Source organism: Diabrotica virgifera, chromosome 10 (assembly GCF_917563875.1).
Source record: "Diabrotica virgifera virgifera chromosome 10, PGI_DIABVI_V3a".
NCBI classification, from domain to species: Eukaryota; Metazoa; Arthropoda; class Insecta; order Coleoptera; family Chrysomelidae; genus Diabrotica; species Diabrotica virgifera.
The window spans coordinates 47,562,135-47,588,024 of NC_065452.1; the positions used below are offsets into that span (position 1 = coordinate 47,562,135).

The window sequence follows — 25,890 nt, forward strand, 5'->3', positions numbered from 1 at the left end:
TGGCTGGAGTGGACTGGTATTTTGTCAATAGACGTCCATTTTTCTTAAATTTAGCTCTGTGAATATTTATATATAGTGCGTCCATAAAGTAACGCGTAAACTCATTATTTCATAAGCCGGCGACTTTTATCCCGATAGGAAAAATTCCGAAACAGGCCGATTTTTATTTTTAAACTTCGATTTTCTGGCATATATGTCATACTGATGACGTCAACCATCTAAGCGTGATGACTTAATCGATGATTTTTTAAAATGAGAATAGGTGTCATATGATAGCTCATTTGAAAGGGTATTCAATTCTCTATTTAATAATATAAATATTAACATAATTGTTTGTAGTGTTCCAAAAAAAATTTTTTAATTAAATTAATTGAGACCAAAAGAAGAATGTTTGTAATTTATTTAATTCAAAATACGTTTTACTGTTGTCAGAAAACATGAAAAAAAATGTTTATTTGACAAATAAATATTGTTTTTCGCTTAAATTCAATGTTAAAGCTGCCACCCACCTGCCTCTTGGTAGTTTGAACATTTCGCGAAAATCAACGTTTATTTCTCAAATAATTTTTTTTCTGTTTTCTGACAGCAGTAAAATGTATTTAGAATTAAATAAATTGCATACATTCATCTTTTTATGTCAATTAATTTAATTAAAAAAAATTTGGACACCCTGTATAAATAATTATGTTAATGTTTATAATATTGAATAGAGAATTAAATACCCTTTCAAGTGAGCTATCACATGACCCTTATTCTTGTTTAAAAAAATCATCGATTACGTCATTACGCCCATATTGATGACGTCACTAGTATGATACATATCCCAAAAAATCGTAATTTAAAAATAAAAATTAACCTGTTTCGGGATTTTTCATCAAAGACTTAGGGTTCACGAAATAATGAATTTATGCGTTACTTTATGGACGCACTGTATACAGTGTGGATATTAAGTCTTATCCCCCCTAGTAAACTCCGTTATTTAAGACAAATATGAAAAATGCTCGGACCCGTCAATTTTTATTTTAATAGAGGTATTTTATAACAAAAAAATTGTCACCCCTTTCATCCCCTTCACTTGACAGCTACCCCCTCAGATTTTTTAAATAGCAATGGGGGTCGTGCGATAGTTCGTTGGAAAGTGTTTGAAAAGAAGAATTCAAAAATATATCACACTTTACTTTAACCTCAAGGATCTGTTTGTTAATAACGATTTATTGTTTGGAGATACACTTTGCGATACAACAATACAAAAGTAGGCACACTGGTTTTGCTTTAATATGGGACATTCGGTATAACAAAATTTATTTAATTTTTATTCTTGAACGTTTATACCGAATTATTTTTTTGAAGAATAAATACTTTTGTGTCGTTTAAAGATATCGTGGTTAGAACAATTTTTTAAATAATCTAGTTGGCGTGTCTAGTTTTTGACAACTACTGTCATCAAAACCAAGCAATTAGCACTGTTGATTGTAAAGAATATTGACAAGAACTTGAGATTAGGTGAGCTTTTAGTGGTAACCTGTAAATTTTTAGTATTCAGAAGTCAAAACAACCAAAATGGCACCACCTCGTATATTAGTAGACAAATGTGAAGCAATTTTAATATTTAGTGAAGCAGGCCGTAACTACCATGAAGCTGTCAGAATATTTAATGAACGTTTTCCGGATCGTCCAATTGATTGACATTACTATAGACTGCTTGTCACCAAATTTTTTGAAACTGGTTCTGTCGAAAACAAGAAACGGGATGGTAGAAAAAATATTTCTGAGGAAAAGTAGATATTTTGTCTCAATTTGTAGTAAATCCATTCAGTTCAACTAGAAATGTTGCTCGCGAATGCGAAGTAAGTCACAGGAATGTTTTAAACATTTTAAAAAAGCAAAAATTTCATCCATATAAGATGAAAATGGCGCACGAATTGACAGAGGATGATCCAGATCGACGACTGCAATATTTTGAAACTATGGATAATAATATTTCACAAGATCCAAATTATTTAAGACATATTTGTTTTTCCGATGAAGCTACATTCTATATAAATGGTCATGTACATCGACAAAACGTAAGATATTGGTCTGACGAAAACCCTCGATTGTTTCTAGAGTGTCATACTCAATTTCCAACTAAATTAAATGTTTGGGCAGGTATACTAGGGGATCACATTATAGGCCCTTTTTTATCGAAGGCAATTTAACGGGGGAAAGCTATCTTAATCTGTTGGAGACACAAATAATTCCTGCAATTATTAATGATGTGCTTAGAGACAATCCAGGCGAATTCACCCAAGATATTGTTTTCCAGCAAGATGGAGCTCCGCCTCATTACGCTGCTCGCGTTCGAATTTTTTTAGATAATTTGTATCCGAGAAGATGGATTGGACGTCGTGGATTCATTGAATGGCCACCAAGATCACCAGATCTTACACCTCTAGATTTTTACCTATGGGGTTACCTTAAATCCAAACTGTATGGGAGCCAGTTGACGACACTTGATGAACTCCGTCAAAGAATAATCGAAGAATGTAATAGGATTGATATGCAGACCCTACAAAGGGTTAGGGAGGCAACGAAACAAAGAATCTACTTCTGCCAGGAAGTAAATGGAAAACATTTCGAGCCTCTTCTGCAGTAATTTAAATTTTCTTTGGGATAATTTGGCAGTTCCTTTAATTTTAAAGGTGTAATTTAATACATTATTTTTTGTAATAATTTTAAATAAAACCATACAAAATTTCAAACTTATACATTTTTGAATTCTTCTTTTCAAATCCTTTCCAACGAACTATCGCACGACCCCCATCGCTACTTAAAAAATCTGAGGGGGTAGCTGTCAAGTGAAGGGGATGAAAGGGGTGACAATTTTTTTTATGTTATAAAATACCTCCATTAAAATAAAAATTGACGGGTCCGAGCATTTTTCATATTTTTGTCTTAAATAACGGAGTTTACTAGGGGGGATAAGACTTAATATCCACACTGTATAATAATATATTATAATCCTTTCTGGCATAATCAGTACAAAGCGTGCAGTAAAATAAAAATAATAATTTAAACTACTTTCAAGACGTCTAAACGTGTCATTAAAAATAACACAAAAAACAACGGTGTCGATAAGGATATAGCAATAACTTTGATTAACAGTACTAAAAACATGATAACTGGTGTACGTATGTAAACTGGAAGCCAAAAATTACGATTTAGGTCGCCAAAATGCTATTTTAATTATTATTACACAAATGGGTAAATTGCGAAAAAACATAATATATTGCATATATACAGGGTGTAACAAAGAGGCTGGTCATAAATTAAATCACATATTCTGGGACCAAAAATAGTTTGATTGAATCACACTTGCCTTAGTGCAAATATGCACATAAAAAAAGTTACAGCCCTTTGAAATTACAAAAAAATCAATTCTTTTCAATATATCGAAAACTATTACATATTTTTTATTGAAAATGGGAATATGGCATTCTTATCTTAAAAAAATAACAGTGAAATTTGTGCTCCCCATAAAAATTTTATGGGGCTGTGTTCCCTTAAACCCCCCTAAACTTTTGTGTACGTTCCAATTAAATTATTATTGTGGTACAGTACCATTCCTTAAACACAACGTTTTTAAAACTTTTTTTTCTCTTAGTATTTTTTCGATAAGCCAATTTTTATCGAGGTGTGGCTTCTGGCATAATCAGTACAAAGCGTGCAGTAAAATAAAAATAATAATTTAAACTACTTTCAAGACGTCTAAACGTGTCATTAAAAATAACACAAAAAACAACGGTGTCGATAAGGATATAGCAATAACTTTGATTAACAGTACTAAAAACATGATAACTGGTGTACGTATGTAAACTGGAAGCCAAAAATTACGATTTAGGTCGCCAAAATGCTATTTTAATTATTATTACACAAATGGGTAAATTGCGAAAAAACATAATATATTGCATATATACAGGGTGTAACAAAGAGGCTGGTCATAAATTAAATCACATATTCTGGGACCAAAAATAGTTTGATTGAATCACACTTGCCTTAGTGCAAATATGCACATAAAAAAAGTTACAGCCCTTTGAAATTACAAAAAAATCAATTCTTTTCAATATATCGAAAACTATTACATATTTTTTATTGAAAATGGGAATATGGCATTCTTATCTTAAAAAAATAACAGTGAAATTTGTGCTCCCCATAAAAATTTTATGGGGCTGTGTTCCCTTAAACCCCCCTAAACTTTTGTGTACGTTCCAATTAAATTATTATTGTGGTACAGTACCATTCCTTAAACACAACGTTTTTAAAACTTTTTTTTCTCTTAGTATTTTTTCGATAAGCCAATTTTTATCGAGGTGTGGCTTCTTTTTAATGTTTCAAAGTATACCTTCTTCTTCTCGTTGTCCCTATGCCCTATAAGAGCGTCGGACTCAAAATATACCTAAAAAATATAAATAATTATAAATACATTTTCATGTTATTACGAGGTCTCTATAATCTTACTTAATCATTTACAAATATGTGGTGGATGTTACAAATGGTCAAAATATCTCGATAAAAACTGACTTATCGAAAAAGTACTAACAGCCCGATCAAAGAACAATTTGACCCCAAAAAAAATAAAGGAAGCATGAAAATTTGGGAATATGTAGTTGAAATTGTCTATTATTATATAAGAAAATGTTTACAATTCTACATCCCCTCCATTTTACAAAAATGGAGGGTGAAAATTTCGCCCCCTCTCGAAGGTGAAAAATATACATTCAAAATAAGACCCGGAATTGGATAAAATGACTAATTCTAAACAACTTTTCTTCTATGAAGTTTTTTCGCAATCTCGAAAAGTCAATACTTTTCGAGTTATTTGCGAGTGAATATGTTCATTTTCAACAAAAAAAACATGTTTTTGGACGGTTTTTCGCAAATAACTCAAAAAGTAAATATTTTAGCGAAAAAAATATTCTTAGCAAAAATATATCTTATAAAAAACTGAAAAAAATGGTGTATGCATGAGATATGTAGACCCAGTAGAAGCACAGTTGTAGCTAATGAAAAGTAGGTTCTTCTTCGTCGAATTCCAAATCGAATATTTAAATGTGAAATAACCCAAGAACGGAGCACTTTTCGGGTAAAATTCATTTCAACTTTTTTAAAGTGTTTAAAAAGGTTTATCTTTGTTTTTTAAAAAAACTTCTGACATTAAAAGTAAGTGGGTTACGCTCAAAGTATTGTTGGTCCCTTTTATTTTTTGGTAAAAAAAATCGCGAAAATCACCCCCTAATTAGCATCACAAATAAATTTTACCATTACCACTTACAAGTTACTTTGCTTATGTATTATTTATATGATCTGTAGGTTTCATCGGTTCAAAGTGCTTATTTTTGAAAAAGCTGTAGTTAAAATGTCTTAAACGAGTAACTATCACGAATTTAGGCAAATTTTGAACAGCCATAGCATAACCAATTTTTGTCTAACAAGAAAACAAAAAATCAAAAATATCCAGAAAAGCAAAACGAAAATTTTATTATTCTTTGAGATTTTTGGTATTACTAATAATTTTTAAGTTAATTCCATAAAAAATTCCATTTTTTCTCAAAATTAAAAAAAATGTTTTATTTTAAACCCAATTTTTTTCAAAAATGAGCACTTTGAACCAATGAAACTTTTAGATAATATAAACAATACATAAGTAAAGTAACTTGTGAAGCGGTAACGATTAAATTTACACTCACCGGCAGAGAAAACGGGCACCCCAAAAAATGGGTCATTTTTAATGTCTTGTATTTCCTAAACCTGATGTCCGATTTAAGTAATTTTTTAATATGTTATAGCCATTATCTTTATCAATATCGCTGTAATAATATTGTTGCTAGACAGGTACATTGTCATTGTATACAGGGTGTACGAATCAAACTGTGTTTTTTTCTCAAACTTTGGAACACCCTGTGGAATGTTCTAGCTTTTATAAAATACTAAAATTAAAACCCAACTATAGCCACAGATTTTCTTAACATTCTGTTTTTTTATTCATTCGCTTATGTTGGATAATAAAAAAGTTAGGCACTTTGACAACTACCCCTGTTTTTCGTCAATACAGGGTGTTTTTCAATAAGTACGGCAAGCTTTAAGGGGTAATTCTGCATGATAAAATAATGACAGTTTGCTTTATAAACTTATGCCCGCAAATACTTCATTTCTGAGATAGGGCGTTGAAATTGTTCTTACAAACTGACGATTTATTTATTGCTCTAAACGGTTTGTGATATGCAAATGAAATTTGGTACATTTTAAGAGCTAGTTATTGCGCATTTTTTGGCATACAATTGAGAATTTTATATTCACCATTGGCGTGCATACGGGATATATCTAAAATATTTATACCCGTATGCACGCCAATGGTGAATATAAAATTCTTAATTGTATGCCAAAAAATGCGCAATAACTACCTCTTAAAATCTACCAAATTTCATTTGCATATCACAAACCGTTTTAGAGAAATAAATAAATCCTCAGTTTGTAAGAACAATTTCAACACCTCTCGGAACTATCTCGGAAACGAAGCATTTGCGGGCATACGTTTATAAAGCAAACTGTCATTATTTTATCATGCAGAATTACCCCTTAAAGTTTGCCGTACTTATTTAAAAACACCCTGTATTAACGAAAAACATGGGTAGTTGTTAAAGTGCTTAACTTTTTTATTATCCAACATAAGCGAATGAATCAAAACAGAATGTTAAGAAAACCTGAGGCTATAGTTTGGTTATAATTTCAGTATTTTATAAAAGCTAGAACATTCCACAGGGTGTTCCAAAGTTTGAGAAAAAAACACGGTTTGATTCGTACACCCTGTATACAATGACAATGTACCTGTCTAGCAACAATATTATTACAGCGATATTGATAAAGAATAAGGCTATAACATATTAAAAAAATTACTTAAATCGGACATCAGGTTTAGGAAATACAAGACATTAAAAATGACCCATTTTTTGGGGTGCCCGTTTTCTCTGCCGGTGAGTGTATTTGGGAAGCTAATTAGGGGGTGATATTCGCGATTTTTTTAGCAAAAAATAAAAAAGACCAGCAATATTTTGAGCGTAATTCACTTACTTTTAATGTTAGAAATTAAAAAAAAAATAAAAATAAACCTTTTTTAAAAAAGTTGTAAAGAATTTTCCCCAAAAAAGAGCTCCGTTTTTGGGTTATTTCAAATTGAAATATTCGATTTGGAATTTGACGAAGAAGAACCTACTTTTCATTAGCTATAACTCTGCTTCTACTGGGTCTGCAGACCTCGTGCATACACCATTTTTTTCAGTTTTTATAAGCCTATATTTTTGCTAAAAGAATATATTTTCGCTAAAATACTTACTTTTTGAGTTATCTGCGAAAAACCGTACAAAAACATGTTTTTGATTTGTTAAAAATGAACATATTCACTCGCAAATAACTCGAAAAGTATTAACTTAGTGAAAAAACTATATAGAATAAAAGTTACTTAGAATTAGTCATTTTATACAATTTCGGACTTATTTTGAACGTATATTTTTTCACCCCCGAGAAAATATTTTCATCCCGTATTTCCCAATTTTTGTAAAATGGAGGGGATGTAGAATTGTAAACTTTTTCTTATATAATAATAGACAATTTCAACTACCTATTCCCAAATTTTCATCCTTCCTTTATTTTTTTGGAGGTTTTCGTAAAATTTTGTGTTCCCTGATCGGGCTATAACAACAAAAAAAGTTTTAAAAACATTGTGTTTAACTAATGGTCCACAATAATAATTTAATTGGACCGTCACAAAAATTTGGGGGTTTAAGGGAACAGAACCCCCATAAAATTTTTATGGGGTGCACAAATTTCACTCTTATTTTTTGTCCATTTTTATTTACATGTCCATTTTCAATAAAAAATCTCTAATAGTTTTCGATATATTGGGAAAAATCGATTTTCATTTTGTAACTTCAAAGGGCTGTAACTTTTTTTATGTGCACCTTTGTACTAAGGTAAGTTAGGTTCAATCGAACTATTTTTAGACCCAGAATATGTGATTTAATTTATGACCTGCTTTTTTTGTTACTCCCTGTCTACAAATCAATGTGGTTTATATCATACGTTGTGGCGATTGCAATGACCGCACTTGTACGGTCTTTTAAAGATCGTCTTACTTTTCATAGAAGTGATATCAATAATATGCTTTGTCTCCATCTGCAATTACTACAGCACCCATACACGGTGGCCGAACAAAAACGAAACAGAGTCAGTACCAGGACATTTTTTGATAAACCCAGCGACACGTCGAGTTTTGATGAAAGAGGGACACTAACCAGAGTAAGAACCACCCCAACATTTTTATTGACAATGGGAACCAAATAAGATATCGTCTTAAAGCCCTTGCAATTATCTATACATTAATCTTTAAATCATTAAATTCGGTCCACTACTCTAATTTATTTATTTACAAAGATTTCTAAACTTTAAATTGTATTTACTTGTTTAATTAGTTGATTAAGTACGCCAATGGTTTAGATTTTAATTTCTTTCTTCGCGTATTTTTGTTTTTTTTTATCACATTTGTCACACTGAGTAGTTGATACGATACGGGCACATAAAGAAGGTGCAATTAGAGGATTCTGCTGTTAATATCAGTTATAAGCAGAAAATACTGGTAAATGTCTCCCACTTTGATTAAAAATCGACATGTCGCGTCGCTGGGTTTTTTCCAAAATCAAAATTGCAATTGTCGCAATTCCTGATAAAGTCTGATAAAATAGTATTCAGATCGTATGCAGAGAAAATAAAAATATTTAATAAATTATATTATTTATGTTTACAAATATTAATAAATTAACTATCTGTTAGACACTAAAGCAAAATATGATGTAACTGGTCATCTCTGCTATGACCCAACACATTGTGATATCTTATGTTTTTAATTAGTACCTAGATATCGCTGTAGTCAGCCTTATATATTAGCATAACATGTTAAAAATTGCAAAAGACTGATATGTTTTGTATACACTTATAGCAAATGAGCGAATTAAAAACGAAAGTACATATTTTAAAATTGTAAAAATTCCTAGCTGAGCACTTTCGGCTTTCGGCCATCTTCAGAGCTATGGTCAAAATTTAAAAAGTACCACGGCAAAGTTTTGTTCATGGTAGGGGGTTCATGGTAGGGGTGCAAGCACCAACCATCTAAATAGACTTAAGGTGGCAATGTGTTTTTTGTCATAAAATATGCCGCTCGTTCTTCTTCTGTGCTCAAAATTTTTCTACGGCTTAGATTCGTGAGAAAAATTCCGTTTAGAGATTTGGACATTTCGTAAAATTAAAAAATTAATATTTTGTCCAATTTTAGTCTAAATCCGTCATTTTTTGATTAACTGTAGCTTCCCCGCAATTGCTTTTCTCTCAAGGAATCGTAAAAAACTCTAAAAATCGTAGATTTTCTACAAAAAATTGTATACATACCGTAATTTTTCATGGACTATACATGACTATATAATATAGTCGTTACATGACTATATATAGCCTTTGATTTTCTGCTGCTTTATTTTGGTCAGATTTTAAAAGCATTAAAAAGAGTAAACTGTAGCCCTTTTCTTACTTATATACCGCTCGTCCTGCTTCTGTCCTCAGAACTTTTCTACGACTTACGGTTCGTGAGAAAAAATTCGTTTAGAGATTTGGAAATTTCATAAAATTAAAAAATTCATATTTTGTCCAATTTACACTGTAGCACTTCTCTGTGAAGAAAGAGGACTTAACCTCAACATACATAAAACAAAATGGATGCTGGTCAGCAAAACTCGAAAACCTGCCAGACAATTGAAAATAAAAAACCGACTAATTGAACTGGAACAGTCTTCAACTCGAAATTGGATCAAACAACCGAAATACGATCTAGAATTGAAAAATGAGCAACATTTAACAACATGAAAAATATATTCACCCATTCCGACATATCTCTCCCACTAAAAATACGGCTGCTAAAGTGCTATGTATTTCCAGTCTTGCTGTATGGCGCAGAGGCATGGACTATGGACACTGACGGAAACATTAATGAGAAAGCTGGAGGCATTCGAAATGTGGGTGTATCGACGTACACTCAAACCAAACCTGGACGACTCACACCACCAACGTAGAGGTACTGCGCGGAATGGGAAAACAAAAAGAAATCTCTTTCACAGTTAAAAAACGGAAACTTGAATACCTCGGTCATATTATGAGACATGATAAATATCATATACTCCAACTGATAATACAGGGTAAAATAGAAAGCAAACGCGGACCCGGAAGAAGAAGACACTCATGGCGTCAAAATTTACGCCAATGGTTTGGACTAACATCGATCGAGCTATTTAGAAACGCCGCAAACAAAATTACAATTGCTATGATGATAGCCAACGTCCGCAACGGACAAGGCACATGAAGAAGAAGAAGAAGGAGCACTTCTCTTACATAAGATAAAATCCGTCTCGTGTCCGGAGTCACTGACGTAAAAGCTTGGCGAACTCCGTTTCGCAAGTCCTCATTCGAAACATCGAAGCATGTCAAATCTGGACTTCTTGGAGGCCAAGGCATTGGTGTAGGATAGTTTGGAAAACCTCGTCCAATCCATCGGTCCGGGAAGATTTCATTCACACGGTTCCGGACAATGAGAGCAAAATGTGTTGGAACGCCATCTTGTTGAAAATAAAAAGTGTTAGCAGTTCCCTGAGCTCTCAATTGCGGTTCATGCTCCGAAACGCCAACAAACACTGGCGCGTTGTTGAAACATTATTATTAATCTAAAAGGATTTTCCGGCCACCCTGTACATATATTCAGATCGGTGACAAAGACTCGTAGTTGTTGTCTTCTTCATCTTGTCTTCTTCTTTCTTGTATGTAAAGCCTGTTAAATGTCTTGTATTTAAAGCCTGTTCTTCAATATTAGCCTCCTAAATTGTTTAAATTATCGTACCATCTTTTTCTTGGTCTGCCAATACTTCTTCGTCCATTTGGTGACTTATCTCGTGCTATTCGTACTATCCTAGGCTCTGCTATTCTACCAATGTGTTCGTTCTACTCCTGTTTCCGTTTTGTCACCCATCCATTTATGTCTTCTACATTGGCTTTTCTTATATTTTCGCTTCTCTCCCTATCCAACAGACCTTTCCCTGATATTCGTTGCAATATTTTCATCTCTGTTGTTTCTAGTAATCGTCTCGTTTTAGATGTGTCAGGTCTTGTCTCCGCCGTATATGTCAATATAGGTATAATTGCTGCTTTATTGATTCTTGCTTTTGTGTCTTGTCTTAGGAGTTTCTTCTTTCAGATTGTGTCATTAAGAGATCCCGCCGCTTTACTTGCTTTTAAGTTTTGTTGTTGTACTTCTTCTTCAACATCTCCGTAACTATTCCCAGATGCTTCCTGCAGATATAATATCCTTCCAGATATAATATGCTTATAATATAATAATGCTTCCAGATATAATATCTATTCCCAGATGCTTCCTGCTTCATTATTTTTCCATCAATTTCTCGTAGTTGTTATGACGTTATCAATCTATCACTTAAGCATAAGCAATAGCAGCAGGGAACTTATAAAAAGTGAACAAACCAGTATACCAAATCTTTTTGTGGCTAACATTTAACTAAATAAACATTTTTGTTGGATCTTGACGTATTTTACTCTCAAATTAGACAATTTTATAGGTGTTTATTCAAGATAAATTAAACTTTCATCACTGGCTTATTTCCAAAATCATAAATATGTTAAAAAGGAATTTTGTAGACGCAAAAAATTTATAAAAAAATAACACACGTTTTTGTTCGTCATAAAAAATAATCAATGTTATTTATAGTTATTTTCTTGATTCGCATATATTACGTAGATTTTTGATATAGTACTTTTGAATTGAGTCGTATGCTATAAAATTTTATTTATTTATTTTTTTTATTTCAGCCAGGACGAGTAGCAACATTAATTGAAGATGAAGTGGTAAGAATACTATATTTTTGTATAAATCTGTTTATCAACTACTAAATGGTCTGATATGTAACCTCTTTTGAAATGAAAAACATGTTTTTCCAGAAAATGCTTTTATTTTATCCGATATAGTCTCCTTTTAAGCCAATATAACGATTCTAGCGATTTTACAACTTCTTTATCTTCTTCTTTTTTAGCCTGTTTGCATCCACTTCTGGACAAAGACCTCCCCATGAGTTCTCCATTCTTCTTTGTTTTGTGCTATTTGTTGCCAGTTTCTCCCCATTTTTGCTTTGATGTCATCTACCCATCGTTTTTGTGGTCTTCTTCTACTACAACTGTGCTCGCGTGGTCTCCAATATACAATGTTTCTCGTCCACGTTTCGATGTTTTGTCGTGCCACGTGTCCTACCGAGTTCCATTTCATTTGCGCAATTCTTCCAATTACATCTTCCACCTTCGTCCTGCTTCGCACGTCTTCATTTCATATATTATGTTCCCTCAGAGATACTCCTAAGCCCGACCGTACATCAAAGAAACATGAAACGTAAATTACGTTTCATGGAAATAAACCACTGCTAAACAAATATACGTCCGGCCATTTATGAAACTCTCCGAAAATAAAAATGTGTCATGAGCATGAATCACCCTCGTTTCATTGGTAGGCGGACTTTAAGATTTGTTTAGCAGTGTTTTAGTTTCATGAAACATGTTTTTCGTTTCATGTTTCATGTTTTTCGTTTCATGTTTCTTTGGTGTGCGTCTTGGCTAACATAGCTCGTTCGATCGCTCTTTGTGTCTTTCTCAATCTATTGGCTGATACCTCCGTAAGTCAGGGCCGTAAGTACGATCTTAGGGGCCCCGGGCCAAACGTGATCAAGGGCCCCTTAGCGGAAGGGGGGAGGGTCCAAAAAAATGTTTGGTATTTAACCCCTTGAAAACGCATGTTAATGCATTCCATGACTGAAGTTTCTTGTACATACACATTGCTATTTTAGTTGACCAACGCAAAAAAAAATTCAAATAACCTTACTTTAAGAGCTAAATAATTTTGCAAGTACCATCAATATAACAGAAAGACAAGAAAATGCTTTATAGAGACAAACAAGTTAAATACAAGCAATGAAAGAAGAAAATGAACGGTTTTATTACGCCGAAATAACTAATTTCCTAAGTAATAACTTAAATTTTTATGTTAAGGTCTCGGGAGCCCACCTTAGCTCAGGCCTCAGGGGCCCTGTTCTGTTCTAATTGCATTTTAGTCGAAAAGACTAATTTCCTCAGTGAAAAATTAAAACTTTATATTGAGGTCTAGGGTTCCGCTGTATGTAGGGCCTTTTTAAAATTGTGTCATTTGAAAATATTTCATTGGAATTGGCTTTTAAAATACATTTTTTTTTTCGCGTTAAAATCTATACACGGCAAACCAAACGGGGGCCTGTTAAGTGTTTGTTTCGTCAATTATCTATTTGTTCGAGCTGAATTTTTGATTTACGAGACATCTCTTCAGATTTGGGAACAGGTAATAATCGGAGGGGGCCAAATCAGGAGAATAAGCTGGATGAGAAAACAATTCGAAGCCCAACTCATGAATTTTTGCTATTGTCATGACGCTCTTGTGAGACGGTGCATTGTCTTGGAGAAACAATACTTTTTTCTTCTGCATATAGGGCCGTTTGTCACGGAATTCCTGCTTTGTCCAATAATATTGGCTATTGAAAGTGTTACCTTTTTCTAGATAGCTAATTAAAGTTATGCCTTTGCAATCCCAAAATAAAGCATCCATGACCTTTCATATGGTTTAAACACTTTTAAGAAGTGGTCACACGATCATGTTTTTGGCCAATGGTCAGCAAACGCGGCACCCATCGAGGATAATTTTTTCATGTGCAAAACTGTTCAAAATATTGACTTAGTGCGCTCTTTACTAATTATTATTGTGTTCTCTGGTTATTCACGCACCTTCATTTTACAATCAGCTATTATATAACCATTACCATTATAGAATCATTTTGTGGACTAACTTCACATTTTCCGGTGTAACAGCATCGGTGGGCCATCCACTACGTGGTTCATCCAATTGATCTACATGTACTACTATATGGCTATTGCAAAATTCACGGAACCAAACAGGCCCGGTCTGGCCAGGGCGGCTGGTCGGCGATCGCCGAGGGCCTCCGGCTCAAGGGGGCCTCCAAAAGCCAAAAAATTCAAGTAAACAAAAGTTTTTTTATTATAAAAAATTATTTTGTTTTACTGTTTCACAGCGACGTAATACAGCAAAAACAATTTTAAATAAACAATAACCTACTTTTTATTAAATTACAGCTAAGGGTAACCCCTAGGTTACCTAGGTATAATAAAAAAGTAATAGTAAGTCGTTCGGTGCTCGAGGTAGTCACCGATCCCACCGCGCCGCACCGTTCGGCTTAAGCTCAGCGCTCAGCGGTAGCGACTCGACAGCTTACAAACGAATGGCAGTGTGGGAGAAAGAAACAAAAAACAACATACGGCCCACGACAAACTTTATAGACTGCAAAAAATAGGAGCCACTAGGTGGTGGAGTAAACATAAGGCTCTGTCATCGATAATTGATGAAAGTGTTTTAAGGAGCGGGGAAATTGCCACAGACAAATTAACTAACGTCATTACCGTATTCAAAGAAATATCTGATGGTAATTTTGATTGCAAATCCAGATATATGGCCAGAAATTTGGCAAGTCAATGGGCGAAATTTGAAAACCTATTTATTTCATTCGTTTTACTAGATATGTTTCTTGTTATAACGCCTGTTTCGAAATATTTGCAAACTAAAACATTGGACTACGCTATTGCTTGGGATTTGGTTCAAACACTACTTAAACAGATCAATGAAAAAAGAAATGACAAATATTTTGAATTTTTGTACACGAAAACAAAAGAGTATGCGACTGCTGTTAACAGTAAATTGGAAGATAGCAATATTGATTTGGAATTACAATTGGACTTTACGGAAAGAAGAATTTCAAAGAAAAAACGAATGCCTGGGGAACAATCAAGTGATGATGCTCCTGAAATATCAGCAGCTCAACATTTCAAGCATGTATTTTTCAATATGGTAGACTGTGCTAGAACAAGCATAGAAGAAAGATTTTGCCCAAACAGAGAAATTTTAGAGGACCTTTCTTGGTTAAATCCAAGAAAATTTAATGACATAATGACGATTAAAGACTTTCCGGCTGGAGTCCTCTCTTGTATCTCAAAACTTTGCAATGTTGAAAGAAGTATCATAAGAGTTGCAAAGTTTCATAAAAGTTGTAAACACTGAAGATGAACAGATCCCAGACGAAGAATCAAACAAAGCAGAAGAAATTTTAAAAGACCGTGAACTCGATTCGGAACCTGAATCAGAACAAGACAATTTTCGTGGTTTCTGCAATGACAGCAAAAAATGTTTCAAGTGTTTGTCATGTGCCTTCTCAGTTCTTTTTGAACTCTCTGGAGCAGGATTGTTCACTAACTTATATGTAGTTTATAAATTTATCCTAATGATACCCTGTACACAGGTTACATGTGAACGGGTTTTTTCTAAGCTGAAAATAATAAAGAATCGTCTTAGGGCTAGTTTAGGCCAAGACCTTATGTCTAGCCTTATTTTTATGAACATAGAGAGAGACTTGTTTTCTGACATCGACAAAGAAGAAATCATTAATGTCGTGGCCAGTAGTAGTGACGAACTTAAAAGAAAACTGATGGGATAGGCTAGGCAATCGTTGATAAGGCTACTATCACTATGGTAGGAATTTTTGTCGTGTTTATACGGTTAACACATTTTTTTTTAACTTCTTTATGTAATAATTATTTATGTTATACTTATACTTCTATTACACTAGGCCATATTTTAGTATCAACGTACACTAGGGCGTTGCATTAAAGTTTTGTTTAATATAATGCAGCGTTTTTTTGCCTTGTGTTTTTATCGACACTAGGCCATATTTTAGTATCAATGTACACTAGAGTGTTGCAATAAAGTTTTGTTTAATGTAAAATGCAGCGTTTTTTTCATTGTGTTTTTATTGTCATGTTAGTAGTTGACCTTTCATTTAACTATCGTTCTGTTTTAGTCAACCATTCTTAAACAGTACTTACTGCATTTAAAATTGATTTTTGAAGTAGTTACATTTATTAATAAATTAAAATTTGGTGCTGATGTAAAGGTAAAATATTTTAATCATTTTAGCCTCTGGATTGTTGATATACAATGTCAATGTCATTTAGAGGTACAGAATTACCTAACCAAATAGAATCGCTAAGATCTTCAAATTGCATTGTAAAATATTTAGCAATTATTCAATTTCAACCAAATTATTAAACATTTAAAAGCATTTAAAACCACGTTAGCCGCATGCAGCAAACATAGGCTAACTATTGTTGCCGTGAGAGGACCCCATGGTCCTCGTTTTATTTCCGGGGGGGCTCAAATCACCATCTAGCCGAGGGCCTCCAATGGAGCCAGACCGGGCCTGGAACCAAAATTTGACAGTGTAGTCTGAAGGAGTCCCATAATATTTTGGGAGTATTAGTCCCATAATACACTGCGCGTCAGAGAAAACGGGCACCTCAAAAAATGGGTCATTTTTGATGTCTCGCATCTCCTAAACCTGTTGTCCGATTTAAGTAATTTTTTTAATATTTTACAGCCTTATTCTTTAGCAATATCGCTGTAATAATATTATTGCTAAACAGGTAAATTTTTATTGTATACCGGGTGTACGAATCAAACTGTGTTTTTTTTTCTCTAAGTTCGCAACACCCTGTGGAATATTCTAGCATTTGTAAAATACTGAAATTAAAACCCAACTATAGCATCAGGTTTTCTTAACATTCTGTTTTTTGATTCATTATCTTATGTTAAATAATACAAAAGTTAGGTACTTTAACAACTAGCCATGTTAATCATCAGTACAGGGTGTTTCTAAATAAGTGCGGACAAACTTTAAGGGGTAATTCTGCATTAAAAAATAATGACAGTTTGCTTTATAATCGTATGTCTGCAAATGCTTCGTTTCCGAGATACGGGATGTTAAATTTTTTCTTACAAACTGACGATTTATTTATTGCTTTAAAACCGGTTGAGATATGCAAATGAAATTTGGAGGGTTTTAAGACGTAGTTATTGCACATTTTTGACATACCATTAAGAATTTTATAGTCATTATTGGCGTGCATATGGATAATATGATCGGTCATATTACCCGTATGCGCGCCAATGGTGAATATAAAATTTCTAGCTGCATGTCAAAAAATGCGCAATAACTATCCCTTAAAACGTACCAAATTTCATTTGTCATCTCAACCGGTTTTAGAGCAATAAATAAATCGTCAGTTTGTAAGAAAAAATTCAACATCCCTATCTTGTAAACCAAGCATTTGCGGACATATGTTTATAGCGCAAAAGGTGATTATTTTTTCATGCAGAATTACCCCTTAAAGTGTGTCGCACTTATTTAGAAACACCCTGTACTGATGATGAACATGGCTAGTTGTTAAAGTACCTAACTTTTGTATTATCCAACCTAAGCCAACGAATAAAAAACGACAATGTTAAAAAAAACCTGAGGCTATAGTTGGGTCTTACTTTCAGTATTTTATAAATGCTAGAATATTCCACAGGGTGTTGCGAACTTTGAGAAAAAAGCAGTTTGATTAGTACACCCGGTATACAATGAAAATTTACCTGTTTAGAAACAATATTATTACAGCGATCTTGCGAAAGAATAAGGCTATAACATATTAAAAAAACTACTTAAATCGGACAACAGGTTTAGGAGATACGAGACATCAAATATGACCCATTTTTTGGGGTGCCCGTTTTCTGTGACGCGCAGTGTATTTATTTTTCTTTTGTTTCCTTTTCCATTTTATTTCTCAAATAATAACGTTTAATAACAGATCGAAAATCGTTTTTGTCCATATGTCCATTGTTCCAACTTTTATGCAGCTGTCAAAAATATACTATTCACCCCATCGGGCTAAAATTAGACATGTATGTCTAAAAGATATTAGACTTTTTAGAACTTATGTTTTTTGTTAGATCGCAGAGCCCCAATCGGCAAAAGGGGCTACTTATCAGGCCACTAGATATTATTGACGATGAGCTCAGAGATGCTTAGAAGATAAGAGAGCTCTTTATTCTTAGCTGACTCGAAAATCCTATACCTACTGACAATTGATTAGTGATAAAGTCATTAATGCACCCTTCTCCAACAGTCGAAGGCATCCAGAAGATATCCTGAGCTTTATAGCATGCTAATAGATTTAGAGCGAGGCAAAGCCAAACTTTAAATAAAGGATACTAATGTTTTAGCTGGAACCAATAAAAGATATATCTGAATTATCAGATATAATACATTTTTAATATAAGTAATATATTCTTCTTCTTTTTAGCCTTCTTTCGTCCGTGTTTGGACATAAGCCTCTCCCAACTCCTTCCATCGGTCTCTATCCTGAGCAACATGCTTTCAATTTGTTCCGGCTATTGTTTTAATATCATCAATCCATCTCATCTGTGGTCTTCCTCATGGTCGTTTACCTTCGTAAGGTCTCCAATGTTGTGTTGTGGCGTTCCAACGTTGGTCTTTTTGTCTAGCAGTGTGGCCTGTGAGGCTCCATTTAAGTTTGGCAACTTTTGTTGTTATGTCCTCGACTTTTGTTTTTGGTCTTAGCCAGTCGTTTCCCTTTTTATCTGACAGTCGTATACCTAACATTACTCTTTCCATTGCTCTTTCTATTGTGGCTAGTTTATTCATATTTGTCTTGGTGAGTCCAGGTTTGACATCCATATGTCATAATGCATTGGTTAAACACTTTGCTCCTCAAATAATGGGGAATTTTGCCGTTCTTAAGTATCAAACAAAGTTTTCTAAATATTATGTTATATAATAATTAGTTTATATATTACATATGAGGGGTATAGTTTCAAAGTGTACAATCTCCATGTTTCCTAAATTTTCAGTAATCAAGAAAAACGAATAACCTCTTTCATAGGAACAATTAAATGTCATTGGAGATTGTACGTTTTGAATTTAAGTATAATTTTCTGCCTTCAAAATTCATTGGATAATGACTATTTTGAAAAGAGATTTTCTATTGTTTCGATTCAGGGCTATACTAGAAAATCGACGTAATGCGACATCTATCTCAATTTTGTGAAATATGTAGATTGAACACTTTGAAACTATACCCCTCATATATGATATAGATATATGAAAATACGTCTATACTGTCTTTCTGGTCAAATTTTAAACTACTTTTTTTTTTCAGGGTAAAGTACATGGAGTAGCCTTCGCGATTAGTGGAGAAGCTGCAATTCCCTACCTTTCCCAGCGCGAATGTAAACTAGGAGGTTATATTTCTCATTTTACCGATTTTTATCCTTTGCAAGGAGAATCATTTAAAGTATTAGTGTACATAGCAACCCCCAATAATCCGCATTGGATGGGCCACGCAGATGCAAAGACGTTAGCAGAACAAATAATCAAATGTAAAGGAGCCAGTGGCCACAACGTGGAGTATGTTCTTAGGTTAGCCAATTTTGTGAGAGAACACTTTTCTGACGAACAAGATCCCCATTTATTCGAATTAGAGAAAGAAGTTTTAATGTTAGTTAAGAATCAAAGGTTGTGTTTGGACACTCTAATGGGTGATGGTGAAGGCTGTGTTAGTTTTATTAAAGGACAATTTGGTTCTGCCACGTCTCAGCAATTGGAGGTGGAAGAGGACAGAGCAGATACGCACAAGTTTACTATGAGGATCCAAGCAACCAAATTGCGTTGTTTAAATATTTAGGTTTTAACAAATTGACTATAAAATGTGATCTGTCGCTATTGCCGAACTAGTATTAAGGATAATATTTTAACCATACGAAATGCCAAAGCTGACTTTAAAATTTTAGACTAAGAGCTGTATGGGAAATATTTGCTTATCATTTTAGGCAATGTAAGAGCCTATAACTTAAATAGTCGAGCCTAAAAGAAAACGTATGAGTACTATGGAGTAAATTTTCAGTGGTACATGGGTCCACGGTGGAAAATCAAACTTTCCACTTATGGACGGGATAAATAAGTTAAAGGGTACCCCCGTTAAGATAGGCAAAATGCCCTCACTCCCAGAATTAAATTTTTTTATATTATTAATCATTAAAAAATAGAACTCAGCGCAAAATTGCGCTGAGTCTTATTTTTTAATCACATAAAATGTGAAAAAAGGTAATTCTGGGAGTGGGGGCATGTTGTCTATCTTAACAGGGGGTACCCTTTAATTTATTTATCCCGTCCGTTAAGTGGAAAGTTTGATTTTCCACCGTGGACCCATGTACCACTGAAAATTGACCTCATAGTACTCATACGCTTTCTTTTAGGCTCTACTGTTTAAGTTATAGGCTTTTACGTTGCCTAAAATGATAACCAAATATTTCCTATACGGCTCTTAGTCCATTTAACCCGTTTTAAAAATATACCGATTAAATATTCAAAATTTTAATTCAATGACCAATGTTCAACGAGATAACCGTTTTTATTATTGTTTGTATAAATGTTATATTTTTATGTGAAACTTATTAAACGTATGTGAAATTTGTGCATTTGTTTTACATAGTAGCAATCCTTAACATTTATTTACACAACATATTACGAAATCACATTTTTTGTGATTTTAGAAAATAACTTTTAATAAAATTTCCACTGTTTGTTTATTTCCTATGTGACCCTTTCGACTTTCAGAAAATATAAAACTTCAAAGACGATCAGGACGATAATAAAAAACAACTTTTATTTGAATTAGAACAAAATTTTGTCGATTACCCCTGGTCTTAAAATTATATTAATTATTACAATAATTATAGTAATATCTGAGAGAGAAAACTGGTGTTAAATGTCCATGACTCCCTTGTTCATCAACAACCTTTATACATCAACAACCTTTATAGTATCGGTTTACAACGTTCTTCGACGTCTTCCGATTTCCAATCTCCATCTCGAGTTCTCTGTCCCTGATTTCTCTATCAACTCCTTCTCTTTAACTTCTTCTAGGCTTCCTGGTCTGCGCCTTCCTCTTGGTTGCCATTCGAGAATGTGTCTTGGTATTTTATTCTCCGGCATTCTCCTTACGTCTCCGTACCAGCTGAGTTGTTTCGTCCTGATGTCGTCAACAATAGTATGTGTAACCCTCATGATATCTCGGACTCTCTCGTTTGATATTCTGTCGCGTCTAGATATTCCCGCCGAACTGCGCCAGAACTCCATTTCTGTTGCTCTGAGCATTTTCTCTGTTCTGTCTTTTAGTGGCCAAACTTCGCATCCATATGATTTTTATTATAGTGTTATATATATTCTTCTTTTATTTTCCTTAGAAATATTTTTATCCCACAGTACGCTGTTCAGTAAGGATGTTCCTTTCCTTCACTGTATATTTCGTTCCTTAATAGCTGCATCTAATTTTCCGTCTCGAGTGATCTTTACTCCCAGGTATATGTAGTCTTCACATAATTTTATTTCTTGATTTTTTTCTACTCGGAGGCTATGTTGGTCTCCTCCGATACTCGCATGTATTCAGTTTTTTCCATATTCACTTCTAGGACCCACTCTGCAAACTCTTCTAATAGTTTTCGCATCATGAAACTAAAATCTTCAGAATCCTGTGCGATGATCACCTGGTCATCCGCAAAACGCAGCGTGTACAAAGTTGAGTCCGTTGTGGTATGCCCATATTCGTACGTTTTTTCTTCCATTTGTTGAGTGCTGCTTCGAGGTATATTTTGAATAGTGTTGGTGAGATACAGCATTCTTGCCTTAGTCCTTTAGTTACTGTGAATCATAGGCGTAACCAGGGGGGTTTTGGGGGTTATAACCCCCCCAATTGGGATGGACTTGGAGCTCTATGTGCTTAACACCATACCCCTCAGAGACCTTCCAGTAGTTTTAACCCCTCCCTTTCCAGTAGTTGTAACCCCCCCTTAGGATCATCCTGGTTACGCCTATGCTGTAAATCCAGGTGTTATGAGATTTCCCGTTTTAATTCTTGTTGTTTGTTGGTAGTACAACGTTTTTACGGCTTCAACCAATTCTATATTTATATTTGTTTTCTCTAGTGCCTCCCATAATTTAACCAGCGCCAGCGGGACACTATCATACGCTTTTCTAAGATCTACAAACATCAGATGGACTTCTTGGCCACGAGCAACTTTCTTTTCAATTATCTGAGTAAATGGAGAAAACATGATCTGTTGTAGATCGACCTTCGCGAAAACCAGCCTGTTCTTCGGCTTCCATATTTTGGTATTCTTCTATTCGATTTTTAATAACTTTTACATATTATATTCTGCTAATACTACTAGTGACTGCAATTCCTCTATAGTTTACAGGTTTTGATTTATCTCCCTTTTTGTGGATAGTGCTCAGATGTGACTCTTTCCATTCTTCAGGTATTTCATGGTTATTCGAGCATTGCTGTAAAAGTTGTCTTAGCTGCTTAATTAGAACTTTAGGTCCATATTTGATGAGTTCCGGAGCTATATTTTCTGGGCCAGGTGATTTGCCATTCTTCAACAACCTTTAACAACTATAATTATAGCTGTGATTAATATGAGGTTAATAATGTAGTGACTCTGACTATGTGCTCCGGTATGGCAGATATTGGTAAAAGAACCATTTTACAGATTTTTAAGTGGAAGAAAGAAACATTACTGAGCCAAAAAGACATGAAGGAAAACTACCAATGGAAATTGATGACTTTCATAGAAAATTCCTTTGGAGAAAAGTTCATTCGTTCTATTTAAACAAGGAGATTCCTTACAATGTTAAAGGCAATAAAAGATAATAATATTCCTCACTTTGGACGAGATAAGATATGGAAATTAATTGGTCCAAGCATTAATTAACCAAAAAAGGATACCGGCAAACATTGTTGAAGTCATAAAACAAATGAACTATAACAACACGACAAAAATTAAAACAAACGACACCACTACGGCCAACATACCAACACCAGGAGGAATCAGGCAGGGAGACAGCCTCAGTCCATTTCTATTCAATATGCTAATAGGATGAAATAATAGAAGATGTGGAATCGCTACAACTAGGATACAGACTCGGCCACAGTAGAATCAGTATAGTGTGTTATGCGGATGATGCAACCCTGATTGCAGAGGACGAGGATGACCTACAAAGACAACTTTATCGATTCTATCAAGCATGTCGACGACTCGACATGAACATATCCACGCAGAAAACAAAATGCATTACCATTGCGAAAGACCCAATTAGATGCAAGCTCGTGGTAGAGGGGAAACCCATAGAACAGCTAAACTAGTTCAAATATCTAGGTGTAGAATTATCAAGTTATCATGACCCAACCAGAGACCTAAGAGGACAAATTAACAAGGCCGCTGTCTTGTCCGGATGTTTGAGAGATGTGGTCTGGAATAACCCATATATGAGAATGGACAGCAAAGTTGGAATTTATAAAACTTGCATCAGACCTGTTATGACCTATGGCATTGAATCAAGAGAAGACACCAATAAAACCAAAAGCATGCTACGAACAGCCGAAATGAAGACACTAAGAGCAATAGCAGGGAAGACAAGAAGAGATAGAATACGTAACAACATCATCAGGGAACAATGTGGCGTGCAAGATGTAGTCAGATGGAGCAGGCAAAGACGAAAACAATGGTTCAGTCATGTAAAAAGAATGGAGGAGCACAGACTACCAAGAATTGCTCTAGAAGGAAAACCAGCAGGTAAGCGTCCACCGGGGAGATCACCAAAAAGATGGAGAGATAGCTGGCAGTCTACCTCTCAAGAAATACTTCAACGTCGGAATTGACAGATCAAAAACAAGTATAAGAAGAAGAATTTGGTCCAGATAAGGGGAAGAAAAATTGTGGACTGTTGATAATAACATTGAAGAAATCTATCAATATATAATCATTCTAATCGGGCCAGAAAATGAATCTGACACAGAAGGTGAGGAAGAGATGGAAATCCATAATTTGTAATTAAATCAGTAAATTTTTAATGTAGGCACATTGCTTAAATGTTTTGTCAATACGATGTATCCGCTTTAAGATTAATTTTATTTAACATTTATAAATCTGTCCCTTTTGTATTCTCCAACACTGGTCCATGATTTTCATACCTGTTATGTATATAATCCATGGGTTTGTATTATTATTTCTATGTGAACAGGGTAGATTCTTTGAAAAATAATATCTAAAACAACACGCTATACGGAATAGTTGTGTCTTTCTATACCATGCTCTCAGGTTAGCAAGCCAGGATATTCTTCTTCGTCCTGGGGCCCTTTTTCGTTCAATTTTACCTTGCAAAATGCATTGGAGTATCTGCGTTGATTTTTCATTATATGTCTCAAGTATGCAGCTTACGGCCCTTCACGATGTTAACGAAATCTGAGGTTATATTAATCCTCCGTAGCACTTCTTCATTAGTGACTTTGTCTGTCCATGGTATCTTCAGGATTCTTCTGAACAACCAAAGCTCAAAAGCTTGACGTTTTGATAGAGTTTTCGCCTTCAATGCCCACGTTTCTACTCTGTATAGAGTATAGAAGCACTGAGTACACGTAACATTTAGGGAGCCTTATTTTTGTTTCTAGGATGAGGTCATGGGTCTTGAACACAGAGCTCATAGTCAAGAATGCACATTTTGCCTTTCCGATACATCTAATCTCTGGAGTGTTGTCCCACGACTCATTGATTATAGTTCCCAAGTAATTGTATTGTGAGACACTTTCAATTCTCAGATTTACTCCAATTATGTTTTCCTTGCTGATGAGCATTAGCTTGGTTTTATTGGTGTTTATATCCAGTCCATATGTTCTACTTGTTTCCATTATTTTGTTCATTAAGTTTTTCAGCCCTTCTATGGAATTGGAAAACACTATTGTATCATCTGCATACCGCAGGTTACTGAGCTTGACTCTATTTGTTGAGATGCCTTCATCAATATCTTTTAGAGCCTTTTCAAAAATGTGCTCTGAGTACAGATTGAATATCAGCGGTGAAATTATGCACCTCTGTCTCACTACCCGTAAGATTTTGACCTGATCTGTATATTCTCCATCTATTCGGAGCACCGCTGATTTATTCCAATACAGGTTAGCTATTATTTTTAGGTCTCTTCCGTCAATCTCTGTCCTCTTCAGCACTTCCATCATTTGTTCATGCCTGACTCTATCGAAAGCGTTCTTGTAGTCAATTAGGTATGTAAAAACATCACAGATGACATCTCTACTTTTCTGAAACAACACCTGTACGCAGTGTACGCTAAATAAAGCCTCCCTCGTACCAACGGCGTTCCCAAATCCAAACTGATTGGACGCAATTTGTTCCTCGGATTTCCGGTAAATTCTTTTGTGGATGACTTTTAACAACAACTTCAGCAGATGGCTCATTAGGCTTATGGTCCTATAGTCTTCACAAACTTTTGCTCCTGTTTTTTTGGCAGTGGTGCGAACTCAGATTTGAGCCACTCTGCTGGTATTTTTCCTGTCTTGTATATGTCATTAAATATTTCGGCTATCATTTTTATTTGTTTTGCATCTAATCAGCAGTTCTGCATGAATTTCATCAAGTCCCGGTGCGTTTTCATCCTTCATTTGTCTGATGACTGCCGAGCAGAGTTGCAAACGCCAAATGTGCTACCACTTGCAAACAAATTATGTATAGTGAAATTATTTCTCAGTCAATAACATTTATAAAATCGATCGATTAAATTTTTTTTTCATAAACTTCCTCATTCCTCAGACAATTGTTTTTTTGACCGTCTCCGCACATTTTTATGTAATGGTAGGTCAGGCTTGACCTACTTTCAACCGATTTTGAAGTGTAGAAATCATTTCACGAACTTCTACATTATACTT

The 25,890-nt window shown here is 34.4% G+C and overlaps 1 protein-coding gene across 1 annotated transcript in view; it reads left to right on the forward strand.

Annotated features, from left to right (window-relative positions):
• LOC114338102 (glutathione-specific gamma-glutamylcyclotransferase 1) overlaps positions 1-20,589 on the forward strand; it is a 32,177-nt gene extending 11,588 nt beyond the window's left edge. The window contains exons 2-3 of the mRNA XM_028288683.2: positions 11,950-11,985; positions 19,276-20,589. Of these exons, the coding sequence (XP_028144484.1) occupies positions 11,950-11,985; positions 19,276-19,800 (561 nt within the window). The 3' untranslated portion in view covers positions 19,801-20,589. The remainder of the gene's footprint in view (positions 1-11,949; positions 11,986-19,275) is intronic.
• Positions 20,590-25,890: the final 5,301 nt, after the last annotated feature.